The sequence below is a fragment of the Ailuropoda melanoleuca genome, chromosome 8 (genome assembly GCF_002007445.2).
Source record: "Ailuropoda melanoleuca isolate Jingjing chromosome 8, ASM200744v2, whole genome shotgun sequence".
NCBI lineage: Eukaryota > Metazoa > Chordata > Mammalia > Carnivora > Ursidae > Ailuropoda > Ailuropoda melanoleuca.
This window is the reverse complement of record NC_048225.1, coordinates 113,709,417-113,727,668: the sequence shown is the minus strand read 5'-3', so window position 1 is coordinate 113,727,668 and position 18,252 is coordinate 113,709,417. Positions and strand designations below refer to the sequence as shown.

The 18,252-nt window shown below is 34.9% G+C and overlaps 1 protein-coding gene across 1 annotated transcript in view; it reads left to right on the top strand.

Moving 5' to 3' along the window:
* Positions 1–18,252, top strand: part of USH2A (usherin) — a 729,748-nt gene that overhangs the window by 581,418 nt on the left and 130,078 nt on the right. The window contains exons 47-48 of the mRNA XM_034667668.1: positions 6,239–6,422; positions 7,366–7,523. Coding sequence (XP_034523559.1) covers positions 6,239–6,422; positions 7,366–7,523 — 342 coding nt within the window. The remainder of the gene's footprint in view (positions 1–6,238; positions 6,423–7,365; positions 7,524–18,252) is intronic.

Genomic DNA, 18,252 nt, shown 5'->3' with positions numbered 1-18,252 from the left:
ATAGGGGAATTGCTAAATAAATTCAGGTATATTCACACTATGAAATTCCATACCTCAGTTTAAAGTAATTAGACATTAAACCTCATTAAAATAATGAGACAATCTAAACATATGAAGAGGAAATTTAGAACTACATTAATGCATGGTATCTTTTATGTATAAAAATGCATAGAAAATTATATTCATTTCTATAGATAAATAAAAATATAGAAAAAATTCTGGAAGCATACACACATAACAATGGTTACCAGTAGGTTGAGAACTGGGGTGGGTGTTATCATTTACTTTTAGAAGAAAGATAGGCTTAGAAGCTTGGGATAGTGATCAACTAATTATTTTGCTCATCTTTATTATCTGCCTGTTTTAAATGTGGGAAAATAGAGGCATACATGAGTTTCTAAACAGAAATATGATGTTAATTACCATTGGAGAGTCCTGAACTGCTTGTCCATTACTCTTCTAATGAAAGGGATTGTTGTACCTCAGAATATTAGGCCTGAACTTCCTACCAGTAAATGGGGAATAAAATGGAAAATTCCACATATGGGGCATATGGCTCCTCACCAGGATTTCACTAATGATGTTTTCTATATAAAGAATGTTTCATGTCAAAAAGCTTAGTGTTCCTTTGAAAGGAAGAAACCAGCAGTGGATTTTTTGGAAAGGTAAACTATCAAATGGATACTTTGATGATAATGGATAATTTCTAAAGGATCTATCAACCAGCTTTGGCTGCAACTCAAACCTGGTAAAATAACAGGGTCTCTTGCTTCAGTGTACTCATCAAATCCATATATTTAAATTCTTAGAAAATATGTGTCTATTTTCCCACTTTTCCAAAAAAAAAAAATTCTTAAAAGAGCTCAGATTTCATGACTTAAAAATTTTAGTTTTCAACAGCACAGAGGAGTGTGAGATGAGAAATATTTTACTTGATTTCTTTTTTTAACTTTATGCACCTTTCCTTTAACACAAATAACTGAGCGTAGGAATAATAAACTAAATGGGCTCTCCTCTGCAGAACAAACATGGATTTAGAATCCATTTTTGGCTGTAGAAGTCCCATTTGTGTATAACTTGTATGTGAAATAAATGTAGTCTGAATACTGAACTTGAGGGTTGTAGAAAAAATCAACAGCAACATTAAGTTACGTTGTTTTACTCTAAAATGGAAATAAGCATATCCTTTCGTGTTAATGACCCAAATATAACTAATTACAAAATGCCTATTTGAGTGAATCCGACATAGTTTGAAGGTCTAACACTTGAGTGTCCTAAGCAGATATGGAGAGAATGAAAAGAAGCTTTGGTTCATAACCACCTGAGCTCCTCTCATATTTTTCATTTTCAGTCTGAAAAAAAAGGGGAGGGGCCTGGGTGGCTCAGTCGTTAAGCATCTGCCTTTGGCTCAGGGCGTGATCCTGGCGTTCTGGGATCGAGCCCCACATTGGGTTCCTCTGCTGGGAGCCTGCTTCTTCCTCTCCCATTCGCCCTGCTTGTGTTCCCTCTCTCGCTGGCTGTCTCTCTTTGTCAAGTAATAAATAAAATCTTTAAAAAAATAAAAATAATAAATAATAAAATTTTTTTTAAAAAGCTAATGTACATTACCACCTCATTGTAAGTCGGACATAATTCTCTACAATTTTATCCTCACAGAAAATTGTGTACCTTCAGTCAAATAGGAAGAGTTCAAGTTGTATTTTTGTTGTCTCTTTTTAGAAGTGCTGCCATACCAGCATGCTGTAATTAATTTTAGAGTTCAGTAGTGCAAAATTGCAGGCATGCTCATCTCCAGCATTGATAATATGGGGGGGAAAAAGGAAAACAAAATGAATCTTTCTCAATTGCATTCCAGATCCTTCCTCTTCTGACCTTTTTTAAACTGTTGGCGTTCCTTTAGATTCTTCCTCTACTCCTTGCGCTTGTAACTCCATGGTATCCCTTGGAGTTCTCAAGTACAAGCTCCCAAAGTCCTCAGCTCTCACAAAGCCTACATAGACTTAAGGCCTGTGTATCCACCAATCTGTAGATGTTTTCATTTAGGCGTTTTGCAAATACTTCAACCTCAGTTTTCAACAGTGAAAATCTCTCTCCTCACTTCCTAACTTACTTTGCTTCCCTTTTCCCTCCTTCAAGTACCATCATCCACCTCACAGCCCAAAATGGACTTACATAATGTGTCTCTTTTTTTCTAGGTTGTAATGTGCAGTTCTTCATAAAATCGTATTAATTTTAAATTAATTAATTTTAATTTTTGATAGATTTTATTAGATTTTATTAATTTTATTCAATTTTAATAAATATTTAAATTTAAATTTTAAATTAATAAATCTAAGGATTTTTTTGATGTGTACTTCCTTTACATCCCTTCCGGCGTTGACTTAGTTCAGATGCCTTTAACTTCTCATAATTAGTCTTCCTGCCTGTAGTCATTTCTCCTCTTTCTCATATTAATTCTTTTCCCCTTGTGCCAAAATAGACATACTTCACATTAGTCACCTCCATAAATCCCACTTCCTTCCAGGAAAAAAAAAATCCACATCTCAGTAAAACAAAATAGATCCCTCAAATTTTAACCTCTGCCTATCTATTGAGTCTTTTGGTCTTTCCCACATGCCATCAAATGTACCACTCATGCTAAGGTACTTAAAATTCTACCATACTTTCCTGTATTTCAAGGACTTTGTGTGGGCTCCTCTCCGTTTAGATCTCTTTCCTACATCCCCCCTTAGCTAACCCATTTTTTTTTTAATATGGCTCACATGTCTCCCCTTCTAGAAGTCTCCTACGATCATCTCTGCTTCCCATCCATCCCCATGTTGCTCCACTCTGTGTTCATACCCTTCCTAAGTGCTCCAAGGCACTATGCTTCCTAAAACACTTAGCAAACTAGATTATAAATTTTTATTTGTTCATCTTTATTCACCATAATGCTATGAGCTCCTTGAAGTGTAAAGACTATATGTCCTTATCCAAACATCCACAGTGCCTGACACAGAAAATTACACAAAATTGGGTGGAATGTTGGATAAGTCTACAAATCATAGCAGTCCAGAAGTCAAGGCATCCAGGACATGAACCAATACAAAGCTGGGTCCCTTTACTAGCTTCCAAAAGAAAGCCAATCCACAATAAATGTTGGGATTTTTAAATTGGAATGAAGATTTGTAGAGAAATGAGAAGTGGATAATATTGCATGGCACTCAAAACAAATTTAAAACAAATCTAGTAGACATGTTCTTTTTTTGGTAGCTAGGGGTGAAAGACCTACCACCAAGGTTTCCTTCTGACCTTTCCTTCTTATACCTCTCAGCTAGTTTACTTCCTCCCTCCCCCCGCTTCGAGATGATTTCCCTCATGACCATCCATTTCCTTTCCTTCAATTGCCTCAACTCTGCCCTTCTATTATGTAGGACAGGTTTTTCTGATGCCACAGAGAGAAGAGATTCTCTACCTGGGACTCATTAAGACATTTCACCAAAAGAGGGTCTTATTCTATCAAAGATTTCTTGCAACTGCTAATGTAACGGTGTCCCCATATCATTATACAGATAAAACCATGGCATTTAGTATTTCTTATGCATTTCATTTTCCTATTACTTCCAACTCAATGGATACAAGGTTGTTACTAACATGACCAGAGCTTTCACCACCTTGCATAAATATGAAACTCAGTTTTTATTTATAACATGAAACAAACCCAAAATCTTGATTCATGTTATTTCATTCACTTCTCTATATCCCCAGACTGACTGACTGATTCAAAGTAGAAACTAAGCAAAAGCCTTTCTAGCACCTTGGTGATTTTTAATACATCCTTAAAGGTGAAAAAGATAGGACTGCAGGAAGCAGATTATGAACTAAACCTTATACTTTATCTCTTAAATCAACAAATTAATATCATGTTTGAATCAGAACTCTAATTAGTTGGATGACTTGTCTAGCAACTATTGGCGGAGAAACCCAGACATAAATGTATACTATGATTTGTGGATTTGTCCAAGTATCTATTTCAGAACAAAATGAACTACTTTCTTCTCAGGAGTAAGTTGTTCCTTTAAAAATCAGTAAGTTTGAGCTGTTTTAAGATTTGTCTTGATTCTTTCAGGATGTTTCTAAATAAATTGCATTTGAATGTCCTGAAATTTTTTCTTTTAAAAGTGTTGAAATCTTATCCTCTACTGAATAACTTACAGTAGAGATAAAATCGACCAAAAACTACTGATTGCATAAGTTTTTAAAAGCTGAAGAAGAGAGTTACACTGTCCATTCAGAGCATACGTAGATGACAACATGAAATGGTAGAATTGATCTTCCTCATTGCCTAGGTTCCCCATCGCTATGTTTGTACATCAATAAGAGTACTTGAATGTTTGACCTTGAATGACAGTTTTCTGTTTATCTATTTTAACTTTTACACGGAAGAGTAGACTCCTTGTAGACCGAGCTATATCTTACTCACACTTACATCTCTAGAACTGCCTACAGTGCTTAACATCGTAATTTGCAGGATGTATTTATAATAAATTTATTTATTCAATATCAGTTAGACATTGTACTATCTATCCATAAAGATACCTTGACAAATAAGACAGAGAAGATTCTTACCCTCATGAAACTAAACTCATATTGAAGCAGGAGGAGGAAGCAGACCATCCAGTGATAACATAGAAATAGTGGTAATATCAAGAAAAAAATGATTATGATATCATGAGTGTTAAAGGAAAATAGAAAAGGACCTAAGATAGAGAGAAACTAGGTTGGAATCCCTTTAGAGAAGGTTAAAGTTATCATTAGAGAAGGTTGGTCAAATGAGACCTCCCTGATAAGATGATATTCACACAGGTCACTGAACTACGAAAATAAATTGCAAAAATGTCATGTTGTCATAACCAAAAGTTCCAGGCAGAAGGAATGGAAGAGCAAAAGCTCAGAGGTGAGAAAGAACTGGAAGCATTCTGGGGATAGGAGTCTAGTGTGGCTGGAACCAGAAAAAGTGTAGGAATAATTGGGTTATAATAAGGAATTGGAATTATATTAATAACTTCAAAAGTGTTGAATATTTTACAAAGATTACAGTGACATGTATATACTTTATATACTGTTATGAAGATTACATGAAATAGAGAAGGGTAAGATTTTAAACTCAGAGACCAGTTTAGAGGCTATGATAGAAGTCATGAGAGGGAAACATACCTTGTATCAGAAGAAGTGGCAGTAAAGGTATAGAGAACTATATATATTCAGGGTAGAACGAGCAGGATTTGACGACATTGCATTTGAGGGTGAAAAAAGTGGGAACCTCAAGAATAATATTTTGTGTGTTTTGACCAAGAAAATGAATAGATGGACAAAATTGGGAGATGAATAGATTGTAACAGAAAAACCAAGAGTTTTTTTTATAATAATATTTTTATTATACTATGTTAGTCACCATACAGTAAAAAAAAGAAAAGAAAAAAGAAAGAAAGAAAAAAGAAAAACCAAGAGTTCTGTTTTAGATGTTTTAAGTTTTGATAATTAGTCATCCAAATGGAGGTGTCAAGTTGACGGTTGGGTTCATGAGTCTGAGGCTCAAGAGAGAGTTTTAGTTTAGAGATATGCATTTGGGAGTGTTCAACATATAGATGATACTGAAAACAGACTAAATGAAGATCATGTAGAAAGTGAGTGTTGGAAAACTAGAGGAGAAGAAAGAAGAGGGAAGACTAAGGGAGAGGAGAGAGCCTAGGTCTCTGAGGCACATTTTTGAGATCCAGTAGGGAAAAAGAAGCCAGTAAATGAGAGAAAAAAAGAAAAGAAGAACAACACGTTGTATCTGAGAAGCAAAGGCAAAGTACGTTACTCACTGAATTTGATAATTCAGGTAATTACTACTTTATGATTACTTCCACATATTCCAACTAAATAGGCATGGAAGTTTAAAATTCCTGGGTAGTCTTTCAGGCCTTGATTAAACTCAAAGTAACAGCTGAGACAGAGAAATCTTCCACCACAAATGTCTGATACTCACTTTTTAAAGACAATTCACAAATAAAATAATCAAAACATTAAAAAATATATTTATACCCAATTGTATATTTTATCTCCAAAGTAAGGAAAATGTATTTTTGTTGCTTCACCATGAGAATTTTTAACAACAGATAAAAATATCATAATATGTGAGGTGATCGTGTGACTTTTGATAGGTGTATATTTTATTCTAACAATAAAACCTCATTGTGTTATTTTTTGCCAGGAGTTTGGGTGACACCTCGACACATTATCATCAATTCTACAACAGTGGAATTATTTTGGAATCTGCCAGAAAAGCCCAATGGCCTCATTTCTCAGTATCAATTGAGTCGTAATGGAACTTTGGTTTTCCTGGGTGGCAGTGAGGAGCAGAATTTCACTGATAAAAACCTGGAGCCCAACAGCAGGTGAACTAAAAGAAAACTTTACCAATCATATAGTTAGAATTTTAAATTTTTCAGGACTGGAAAGAGTGCATTTCTAAATGAAACAATATTATATTAATTGGCTAAATAATCTCATTCAGTAGCCATTCCATAGTGATGAGATCTTTTAATTCATTTCAGATGTTGAAGACTCAAGTGCTAACTCATTACTTGAGTCTTCAGAGTACATGACATTTTTCAAAAATGTAGATAATCTACTATTTGATGTAAGAGCATGATAATTTTTAAGTATATAAAATACACAGAATATTAAACTTTAAAAATTAACAAATTGTCTTCAAAAACATGCATTCATAAGCTAACAATAAAAAAGATTTAAAGAGTTTTGTTTTACATCAACTAACTTTTCTTCTAATATAATGTTTTCTCTGTTTGCTACACTATATATAGGTATGAGTGGTTTTAGGGGGAAAAACTTCCATATATTTGCAATTCATTCCCATTCATATCTCAGCAGAAACAAAATATACCTTAGATCAATGGATGTTTTACTGCAGAGAGTAGAGATCAATTCAGTTTTATTGTAGAGAGTAGCAGATCAATTTAGAAACATCTTCCTCTAAACATATTTCCCTAAACTCTAACCCATTTAAAAATGGGGAAGATTAATTTGAATCCTTCACAATCTACTGGCACACTCTAAGACTTTTCTGAAATCTTTAGGAAAAGTTATTAATTACTAGAGGGTTAAAAATATAATGGAAAGGGGCAGAAATCGTGACAGTCTGAAGAGAATGATGCCTGTTCTAGAAAAACTATCAGGTCAACAGTGACGTTTCTGGACAGGGAGCAGAAAATTTGCAATTTGTCATAAATTTAGGACTAAGCAATGGAGAGAAAAGCCAACAACCATTGTTCAAGTTTCTTGTACATTGCCTTATACAATCCTTTCTTTTTAATATAGATATATTTATAAATTGGAAGCCACAACTGGAGGTGGCAGCAATCCTAGTGAAGATTACATTGTACAAACACCTGTACTGACACCAGAAGAAATCCAGCCTCCATATAATATCACAGTAATTGGGCCTTATTCCATATTTGTAGCTTGGACCCCACCAGGTAAAGAACTAAAGTGTGTGTGTGTGTGTGTGTGTGTGTGTTCATGCTCATGTGCATATTTGTATGTAAAACATTTCGGAGAAAGTTAATTGGAGATAAGGATGGAAGTGTAAATTTAGTAAATCAGAAGGACATAACCTGTCTCCTACATATATATAAACAGAATAATCCAAACCACATTCATCAGTCTATACATATATAAGGATATGCATATATACATATAGATACAGATGTACATATGTAGATAAAGATATATACATTAGGGAAATCGGTCTGTAATTCTCCTTTTTGGTGGGGTCTTTGCCTGGTTTTGGGATCAAGGTAATATTGGCCTCATAGAATGAGTTTGGTAGCTTTCCTTCTGTTTCTATTTTTTGAAATAGCTTTAGGAGAATAGGTATTATTTCTTCTTTGAATGTGTGGTAGAATTCCCCAGGAAAACCATCTGGGCCTGGAGTTTTGTTATTTGGAAGGTTGTTTATCACTGACTCAATCTCTTCATAATTAATTGGCCTGTTTAAGAAATCAATTTCTTCCTGTTTCAGTCTTGGTAGTTTATAGGTTTCCAGGAAGGCCTCCATCTCTTCCAGATTGCTTAGTTTTTTGGCATATAGCTGTTGATAATAGTTTCTAATAATCCTTCCAATTTCATTGGTGCTGGTAGTGACCTCTCCTTTTTCATTCATAATTTTAATAATTTGGGTCCTTTCCCTATTCTTTTGGATAAGTCTTGCCAGTGGTCTGTCAATTTTATTGATTCTCTCAAAGAACCAGTTTCTAGTCCTGTTGATTTCCTCTACTGTACTCCTGGTTTCTAATTCATTGATTTCTGCTCTAATCTTGGTCAACTGCTTCCTCGTGAATGGATTAGGCCTGTCCCTCTGTTGCTGTTCCAGTTTCTTGAGGTGAGAATATAGAAACTGCATTTTAGATTTTTCTATTCTTTTGAGTGAGGCTTGGATGGCTATGTATTTCCCCCTTAGGACTGCCTTTGCAGTATCCCATAGGTTTTGGACCGTTGTGTATTCATTCTCGTTGGTCTCCATAAATTGTTTAATTTGTTTTTTGATTTCCTGGTTTATCGAGTCATTCTTGAGCAGGATGGTTCTTAGCCTCCAAGTGTTTGAGTTTCTTCCAGGTTTTTCCTTGTGGTTGAGTTCCAATTTCAGAGCGTTGTGGTCTGAGAATATGCAGGGGATAATTTCAATCTTTTGGTATTGGCTGAGACCTGTTTTGTGTCCCAGAGCATGATCTATTCTTGAGAATGTTCCATGGGCATTTGAATAGAATGAGTATTCTTTGGTTCTGGGGTGTAGTGTTCTATATATATCTATGAGGTCCAACTCGNGAATGAAGACATTCAAATGGCTAACAGACACATAAAAAAATGTTCAAAATTATTAGCCATCAGGGAAATTCAAATCAAACCCACACTGAGATACCACCTTATGCCAGTTAGAATGGCAAAAATAGACAAGGCAAGAAACAACAATTGTTGGAGAGGATGTGGAGAAAGGGGATCCCTCCTACATTGTTGGTGGGAATGCAAGTTGGTACAGCCACTCTGGAAAACAGTGTGGAGGTCCCTTAAAAAGTTAAAAATTGAACTACCCTATGACCCAGCCATTGCACTACTGGGTGTTTACCCCAAAGATACAGACGTAGTAAAGAGAAGGGCCATATGCACCCCAATGTTCATAGCTGCATTGTCCACAATAACTAAAACATGGAAGGAGCCGAGATGCCCTTCAACAGATGACTGGATTAAGAAGCTGTGGTCCATATATACAATGGAATATTACTCAGCTATCAGAAAGAACGAATTCTCAACATTTGCTGCAACATGGACGGCACTGGAGGAGATAATGCTAAGTGAAATAAGTCAAGCAGAGAAAGACAATTATCATATGATTTCTCTCATCTATGGAACATAAGAACTAGGATGATCGGTAGGGGAAGAAAGGGATAAAGAAAAGGGGGGTAATCAGAAGGGGGAATGAAACATGAGAGACTATGGACTATGAGAAACAAACTGAAGACTTCAGAGGGGAGGGGGTGGGGGAATGGGATAGACTGGTGATGGGTAGTAAGGAGGGCACGTATTGCATGGTGCACTGGGTGTTATACGCAACTAATGAAGCATCAAACTTTACATCGGAATCTGGGGATGTACTGTATGGTGATTAACANTCAGAGGGGAGGGGGTTGGGGGAATGGGTTAGACTGGTGATGGGTAGTAAGGAGGGCACGTATTGCATGGTGCACTGGGTGTTATACGCAACTAATGAATCATCGAGCTTTACATCGGAAGCCGGGGATGTACTGTATGGTGACTAACAATATAATAAAAAATCATTAAAAAAAAAGAAAAAAATAAATAAATAAACATCTATAGATGAAAAAAGAAAGATATATAGATACCTAGATATATACTTTTCTTTAAAAATAATACTTTCTTTTAAGTACCAAAATCTGCCTTCTTCTTCATATACATCCCAGGTAAGTTATATAGATCTGAATGAGCTCAAACATTCATTCTGCAGGACTCCCAAGATTGGATCATTGATGTTTTATGATTTGGCCTTTATTATAGCAGTGAATAAGGACTTCAGAAAGATAACAGTCTACTCTATCCATTTCTATTAAATTGTGGCCAGTTATGGTAGTTGATTTTTGCCCCTCTAATCTATATAGCCTCCATTGTACCATTTAGTCACTAGTGGGTTGCTTTTATGGTTTAGTGCATTATCATATTTTGATGTAAGCATCATCCCCAGGTACAAATCTTATTGCATTAACATCATGGAGTAAGGATTAAAGTGAAATATCTTTGCTCTGTCTTTTAACATAAGGAAAGTATGGAAATGTTATTTCAGTAAAATTTAAAATGGGTTAAAATGTTAAATTCACTTCAAAATGTGATTTTATCTCTAACATCTAGTCTTTAGATAAAATTGACACAAATTTCTATTATCTGCAACAGAATAAGTTTAGCTACAATTCGACATGCACTGAAAACAATTGGTCTGTAGCAGCCATGTTGGCCACCAGCAGATCCACTCTATAAAATACTTAGCAAAGATACATTTTTCATTTACTTGAACAATTATCTCAGTCAAAACACAGAAAAGGAAGGAAAATTTCCAAATTCATTCTATGAGGCCAGCATTACCAAAACCAGATAAAGTCACCACAAACAAAAGAGAACTACAGGCAAATATCTCTAATGAACATAGATGTAAAAAATCCTCAACAAAATACTAGCAAACCAAATACAACAATACATTAAAAAATCATTCACCATGATCAAGTGGGATTTATTCCTGGGTTGCAAGGGTGGTTCAATATTCACAAATCAATCAATGTGATACATCATATCAATAAGAGAAAGGATAAGAACCATATGATCATTTCAATGGATGCAGAAAAAGCATTTGAAAAAGCACAACACCCATTCATGATAAAAATCCTCAACAAAGCGAATATAGAGGGAACATACCTCAACATAATAATGGCCATATGTGAAAAACCCACAGCAAACATCACACATAATAATAAGATACCTAAGAATAAACATAACAAAAAAGCGAAAGACCTGTGTCCTGAAAACTGTAAAGCAGTGATGAAAGAAGTTGAAGATGACATAAAGGAATGGAAAAACATTCCATTGATTGGAGAACGAATAGTGTTAACATGTCTATACCACCCAAAGCAATCTACACCTTCAATGCAATCCCTATCAAAATACCAACAGCATTTCTCGCAGAACTAGAAGAAACAATCCTAAAATTTGTATGGAACTGCCAAAGACTCTGAATAGCAAAAGCAGTCCTGAAAATGAAAAGCAAAACTGGAGGCATCACAATTTCAGGCTTCAAGTTATATTGCAAAGCTGTAGTAATCAAAACAGTATGGTACTGGCACATAAATCAATAGAACAGAATAGAAAACCCAGAAAAAAACCCACAATTATATGGTTAATTAATCTTCAACAAAGCAGGAAAGAATATCCAATTGGAAAAAGACAGTCCCTTCAACAAAAGGTGTTGAGAAAGCTGGACAGCAGCAAGCAAAGAATGAAACTGGACCACTGTCTTATACCATACAGAAAAATAAATTTAAAATGCGTTAAAGACCTAAATGTGAGATCTGGAATCATAAAAATCTTAGAAGAGAGCACAAGCAGTAACTTCTCTGACATTGGTATAGCAACTCTTTTCTAGATAGGTCCCCTGAGGCAAGGGAAACAAAAGCAAAAATGAAGTATTGGGACTAAATCAAAATACAGAGCTTCCGCACAGTGAAGGAAACAATCAATAAAACTAAAAGGCAACCTATAGAACAGGAGAAGATATTTGCAAATGATATATCTTATAAAAGGTTAGTATCCAAAATATGTAAAGAACTTATAAAACTCAACACCCAAAAAACAAATAATTCAATTTAAAAATGGGCAGAAGATATGAACAGATATTTCTCCAAAGAAGACATACAGATGACCAACAGACACCTGAAATGATGCTCTTCATCATTCATCATAAGGGAAATGCAAATCAAAACTACAGTGTAATTATCATTTGACACGTGTCAAAGTGGCTAAAATCAAAACGTAAGAAATAACAGATGTTGGTGAAGCTGTGGAGAAAGGGGAACCCTCGTGCACTGTTAGTAGGAATGCAAACTGGTGCAGCCACTGAGGAAAACAGTATGGAGTTTCCTCATAAAGTTAAAAAATAGAACTACCCTATGATTGAGCTTTCATACTACTGGGTAGTCACCCAAAGAATAAAAAAAAAAACACTAATTCAAAGGAATACATACACCCCTATGTTTATAGCAGCATTATTTACAATAATCAAGATATGGAAGCAGCCCAAGTGTCCATCAGTTGATGAATGGATAAAGAAGATGTGTGTATATATATTGGAATATTACTCATCCATAAAAAAAGAATGAATCTTGCCATTTGCCATGACATGGATGGAGCTAGAGAGTATAATGCTAAGTGAAATGTCAGTCAGAGAAAGACAAATACCATATGATCTTGCTCATGTAGAATTTAAGAAACAAAACAAAGGAGCAAAAAGCAAGAGAAACAAACCAAGAAACAGACTCTTAACTACAGACAATAAGCTGATAGTTACCAGAAGGTGAGCGGGTGGGGGGCATGAGTTAAATAGAAGATGGGAATTAAGGAGTGCACTTGCCGTGATGACCACTGGGTGATGTATGGAATTCTTGAATCACTATATCGTACACATGAAACTAATATAACACTATATGTTAACTAACTGGAGTCAAAATAAAAACTAAACAGGCAAACAGGTGATAGAGTCAGGAAGGTAACATAGAGGCCTAATACATAAAACTTCAGTTCTCATAAACCAACATCCTTCTGATGTAATCTAAGATCAAAAACAAAAGGGTCTTAACTTGGTCAAACTCACAGGAGAAAATTTATCGAGAGCTTTATAAGCAAAAAAAAAAAAATGTAAGCCCCTCTAAGATATTAAATATAAATGATTCCATCCACCTTTATTTTAAAACAAATATATAACACATTAAATTAAAACAAAGGAATAGTCACTAGTGCCAGCCTGTGTCATAAAGCCCTATAATCCCTATCTCAGTTTTAGGAGCGTAGATTTTCTTGAACTCCATTCTTAAGTTCAATGGAAGAGAATCCATATCTTCTGCTGTGGAAAATATACAAATTTGCATATCCCTTTGCAGAATCAGTTCCTACTTGCATGGAATAGCATTGCTCTCTTGCCATCTTTGAGCATATTTCTCCTTGGCATCTTTGTAGTGCTGTGGTCCTTCTGTGCCATCCAGTAAAATGAGGCAGAAAAGAGCCAGTCTGAGACCAAGTTTTTCCTATTAACCACAGATTTCTCAGACGCAGACCAGGGTCTTCTACAATCCAAATTTTCAAAGAACGATAAGAGAAAGTCCAAGATGTCAAGCAAAATTGATGATTTCCTAGCCATGTGATCAGGAAGTTCCAGGGCCTATCACATCACTTGTCATTTTAACATCACATAAATTGCCATTGCTCATCTGAAGGTATCTTTCCTTTAAGACAACGGATGTCAGATGAAAGAGAAAACCAGGATTCCTTTCCCAGTTGTGCCACCTGTTAGCTGACATAAACAAATCAGTTTTTCTCGCTGAGTCTCTGTTTCGTGCAGCTGTAGAGACAATGGCAGTACGTGCATTTGGGTGGTTGTAAAGATTAAATGAGGTAATTTATATAATTGGCATACATTGACTCTATAATATTCTATGAATAGTGGTGATTATTTTTGGAGAATTATTTTTGCCTTCAATTATTTATTTTTAGGATGTATTTGCTCCAGCCTTTGCTAGGTGCCAAGGGCCCCATTTTCAAAATGATAAAATGGTGTGCTGCAGGATTGCATTTGTAAATGTTTAAGATTTCTTTTGAATTTCCAGCATTTTGTCATATTTTTTTGAGTTCAACATCATAATTTTATGCTCAGTGTATAATGTTTACACTTAGAAAAGGATCATTGTGAAATAAAACACAACTTCTACTTTTTTAATGTAACCTTAACTCTTGTCCACCTCAGGCTTCATAGAAATTGTTCACTCTAATGCAGCCCCAGGGGTATTGTAGAAATGCTTCACACAGTAACTCTGACCATGTAACCAATGGTTAATAAATCTATAATATCCAGACCTGTCAATCTTTTAGTTTCAGATGCACAAAATCCATTACAGAAACCCTGTAATATATGGAAAGATTAAAATCTTAAATTAAACTTTTTTCCTGGTGCCTAGAAGGATTTTGAACTCTGTAAACAGGCAGATGATTTTGACTTGTGTATAATCTACAGTTGATTTTATTGGAAAGTACCTCATGCTGTGTTTTGATTTGGATAATAAAAACATTTTTCTGTTCCTGAATAGTCACAAATATATATTTTAAACAGAAAGAAAACAAACTTGTTATAACCAGAGGTGGTTTATTTGCTCACAATCAAGAGCTTTCAAGGTATTCATCATACTCGCCTGCCGTTACGAAATGATTACATCATAAGCAGCGCTGAAAATTGGTACAAACAGTCCATACCTATAGTTCCTGAATGAATACTAAAATCACCTGGAAAACTTTTGCAAAGACCAGTTCTCAACCCCAAGTTTACTGAATCACAATCTCCTGGGATGGACTCAAGAAATCTAGATTTTAAAAAAAGCTTCCCAGATGATTTCAATGTGCTCCAAAGCTAGTAATCATGAGTTACATACACCAAGCAAAAGTGGTCGATTACAATATTTCTTTGAAAACATGAATCATACCACTTTCTCTTGCCAAAATAGTGGCTAAATTAACTGGGTTTTTTCACATGTACTTTGTTTTGTGGTCAGTGTGAATAGAACAACCTTATGCAGGTAAGTTGCTGGGAGAAAAAAATATCCATGTGGTTGCTTGGCAACAGAAAATTACCTAGGCAATTAAGTGGGCTTTCAGTTTATAAATTATTATTTCCATGATATCTATAAATTAATTCTTACTACATGTTTATAAATCCTACCAGAAAAGGAAGTGAGGTCCAGGGAATGCATGAGAATATTCAGGGGAAGCATAACTGGAATACTATTGGCAAACATCACTTATATACTTGCCATTTGTTAAATTTCTAGTATATGCCAAACGCTTCGATAAGCCCTTTCCCAGCCTTACCTGAGTTAATACTCATGCAAACCCTGGGATACAAGTAATATCATTATTTCCATATTAAGATAAGAAATTTGAATCTCAAAGAAATGATATAATATACCCAAGGCGACATAGCAAAGCCAAGATTCAAATTCAGGTCTATTCTTTACTACTGCCTTACAAGGGCAATCTCTACATGTCTTTGGCTTAACTCTTAAATCCAAATCAAGGTTTTTATTCATTACTCACCATCTGTTGAATTTGTGATGCAACTATGCTTTTTGAAATAGTAGCCCAGGGGGCTGAGAAACAGAGCTAGGTATTGGCAAATACCAAATGATTGTGGAAGAATGTTTTTTGTTGGGCATGACAAGACCAGAAGAATTAATTGTGGAAAATAGTGAGCCCCCGAAGGGAAAATATCTACCTGACAATAGTTATCTCCTGCGGCATGAAGGAACTAGTAACCAGAAGGCTTTGCCTATCCATTCAAAAGTCCAGAAAGAATAGACATGGCTTAGCAAAACCAGATTCCAAGTGCTGAAAGATTTTAATTAGGTGGGAGAGGGAGTCATTTCTCAAATATTGACAAAAAGAATATTCAAGGACTATTTTAATGCCTCAGTAGATATTCTCTTACCTTCCAGGTCAATCCTGGTTCACTTTAGCTCATTATTACTTGATAAATGTCAGTTGTAAGATTATCAAGACACTTCAAGCTCTAGAAAATCAAGATTTCTACTCTTTTGTATACATTTGTACCTTCAAATCAGATGAGGAACAAACAACCCTTTTAAAATGTTTGCTGAATTAATGAAAGAACATAGTAGTGAGTAAATTTCTGAAATTTATTAAGACAAATATAAATAAATTTTGGATTTTCTGCTGCTTAAAATTATTCAAACACTTGATTTCCTATAGAAGCCTATCCCTCCCTCCACACTAATTCAACCCTAAACACACATACACACACACAAATACACATTTCTTCTTTAGAGACAAACAGGACACATTCCCATATCTTCCAAATATTATATGTCATCTAATGGATGCATAAGTTTTTTCACTTATTTCTGAAAAGGAAATACTGGTTTCTAGGTGGAATGGGCTCCACCATTTAGTTTCCATGTGACCTTGGGCAAGTTTCACAATGTCTCTGAACTTGAGGTTTCTCATCTATGCAATGGGGTATCAAATGCTACCCTGCATTGCTTTTATGTGAAGTCAGTGAAGTAGGATGGTAAACATTTATTAGGCACTGCCTGGACACTGGTTATTATTATTTAAGCTACAGATAGCCACCCTGCTAATTGATTCCTAAACATTCGTTCTCGCCTTGTACCAGCTCTCAACCTCAGGTCAGGACTTACACATTTGTATTAGAGTGAAGGATATCTGTTCAACTAATGGGTAAAAAATCATAGAAAATGAAAAATCAAATAGTTCCTGGAACATAAATGGTTTACTCAGGATAAGAATAGAGATATTCCTGTTGTTTCAGAATCAAAACACTCAAAATTATTTAAACTCTGAAGGTAATAATGAGTCTTTCTAATTTATCAAGGTGATGACTGTATTTTGAACTGTTCTAGTCCTTCATCATATTCTAATTAACAATGTCATTTCATTCAACACACTTTCCTCACTAAAGATGGTGAGTTATTTACATTTAATGCATAATATCAAAGTACTGGCATGTGTCCATTCATATTTATCTCTTAGTCCATTAAAGAAAACAATTAGCAACAGTTCTTCTGAGAGATCATTTCAATTAATATTGCTTAGGAATAAAAGAATATGTTGGTTAGGAATAAAAATGCTTTTTATTAACCAATTTTTGATTAAAGGGTAGTTAGCCACAATATGGCTTATCTATAGACATTTGGCATCTTGGTGTTCAATTAACTTATCAAGTGCAGTGTATTAGATCAGATAATAGCCATTTAAAGTCAAAATTGGCATTAAGCTCTCTAAAAAATTTACTTTGCATTAACTGGGATGATTCAACTTTGACAATTCTTTCAATTTTCTTAGAAGTGCAAAAACCAAGTGACAGTAGCACTGAATTTCAGAAGAAAGTGTAAAACTCATTTCAATGATTTATGTTTTATTTAGCATAGTAATAAATCTTTTTTCATCTATATTGAGGTATAATTGACAAACGAAATTATGATATATTTAAAGATTACAACGTGATGATTTGACATATATAATTGTGAAAGGATTTCCACCCTTGAGTTAATTAATGCTAACAGCATGTCGCATATTTATTTTTTGTCTTTTTGGTGAGAACACAAGTTCTACTCTCTTAGCAAATTTCAATTATACAATACAGTATTATCAGCTATTGTCACCATGTTATACCTTAGGTCCTCAGACCTTATTCATCTTATAACTGAAAGTTTGTACCTTTTTACCAACTTCTCCCTGTTTTCCCCATCCTCCAGCCACCAGAGGCACCATTCCACTCTGTTTCTGTGAGTTCAATTTTTTTTTTTTAAGATTCGACACATAAGTAATACCATAAAGTTGTTCTCTTTGTCTTACTATTTTATCCACCTTGTTGCAAATGGTAGTATTTTCTTCTTTTTTAAGGCTGAATAATATTCCATTGCATATATACTATGTTTTCTTTTTCCATCTATCCACTGATAGGCACTTCGGTTGTTTCCAGACCTTGGCTATTGTGAATAACATTGCAGTGAACATGGGAGTATAGAGAGCTCTGTGAGATAATGATTTCATTTCCTTTGGACATATATTTAGAAGTAGGTTTTGGGGATCATAGAGTAGTTCTATTTTTAATTTCTTGAGGAACCTCCATACTGTTTTCCATGGTAACTGGCACTAGCGATATGAGTTTCCATTCCCATCTAACCAGTATTTGTGATCTCTTATCTTTTTGATAATAGTCATCCTGAGAGGTAGGAGGTGGTATCTCGTTGTGGTTTTTGATTTGCATTTCCTTGATGATTAAGGATGTTGAGCACATTTTCATGTACCTGTTAGCCATTTGTCTGTCCTTTTTGGGGAAAAGTGTCTGTG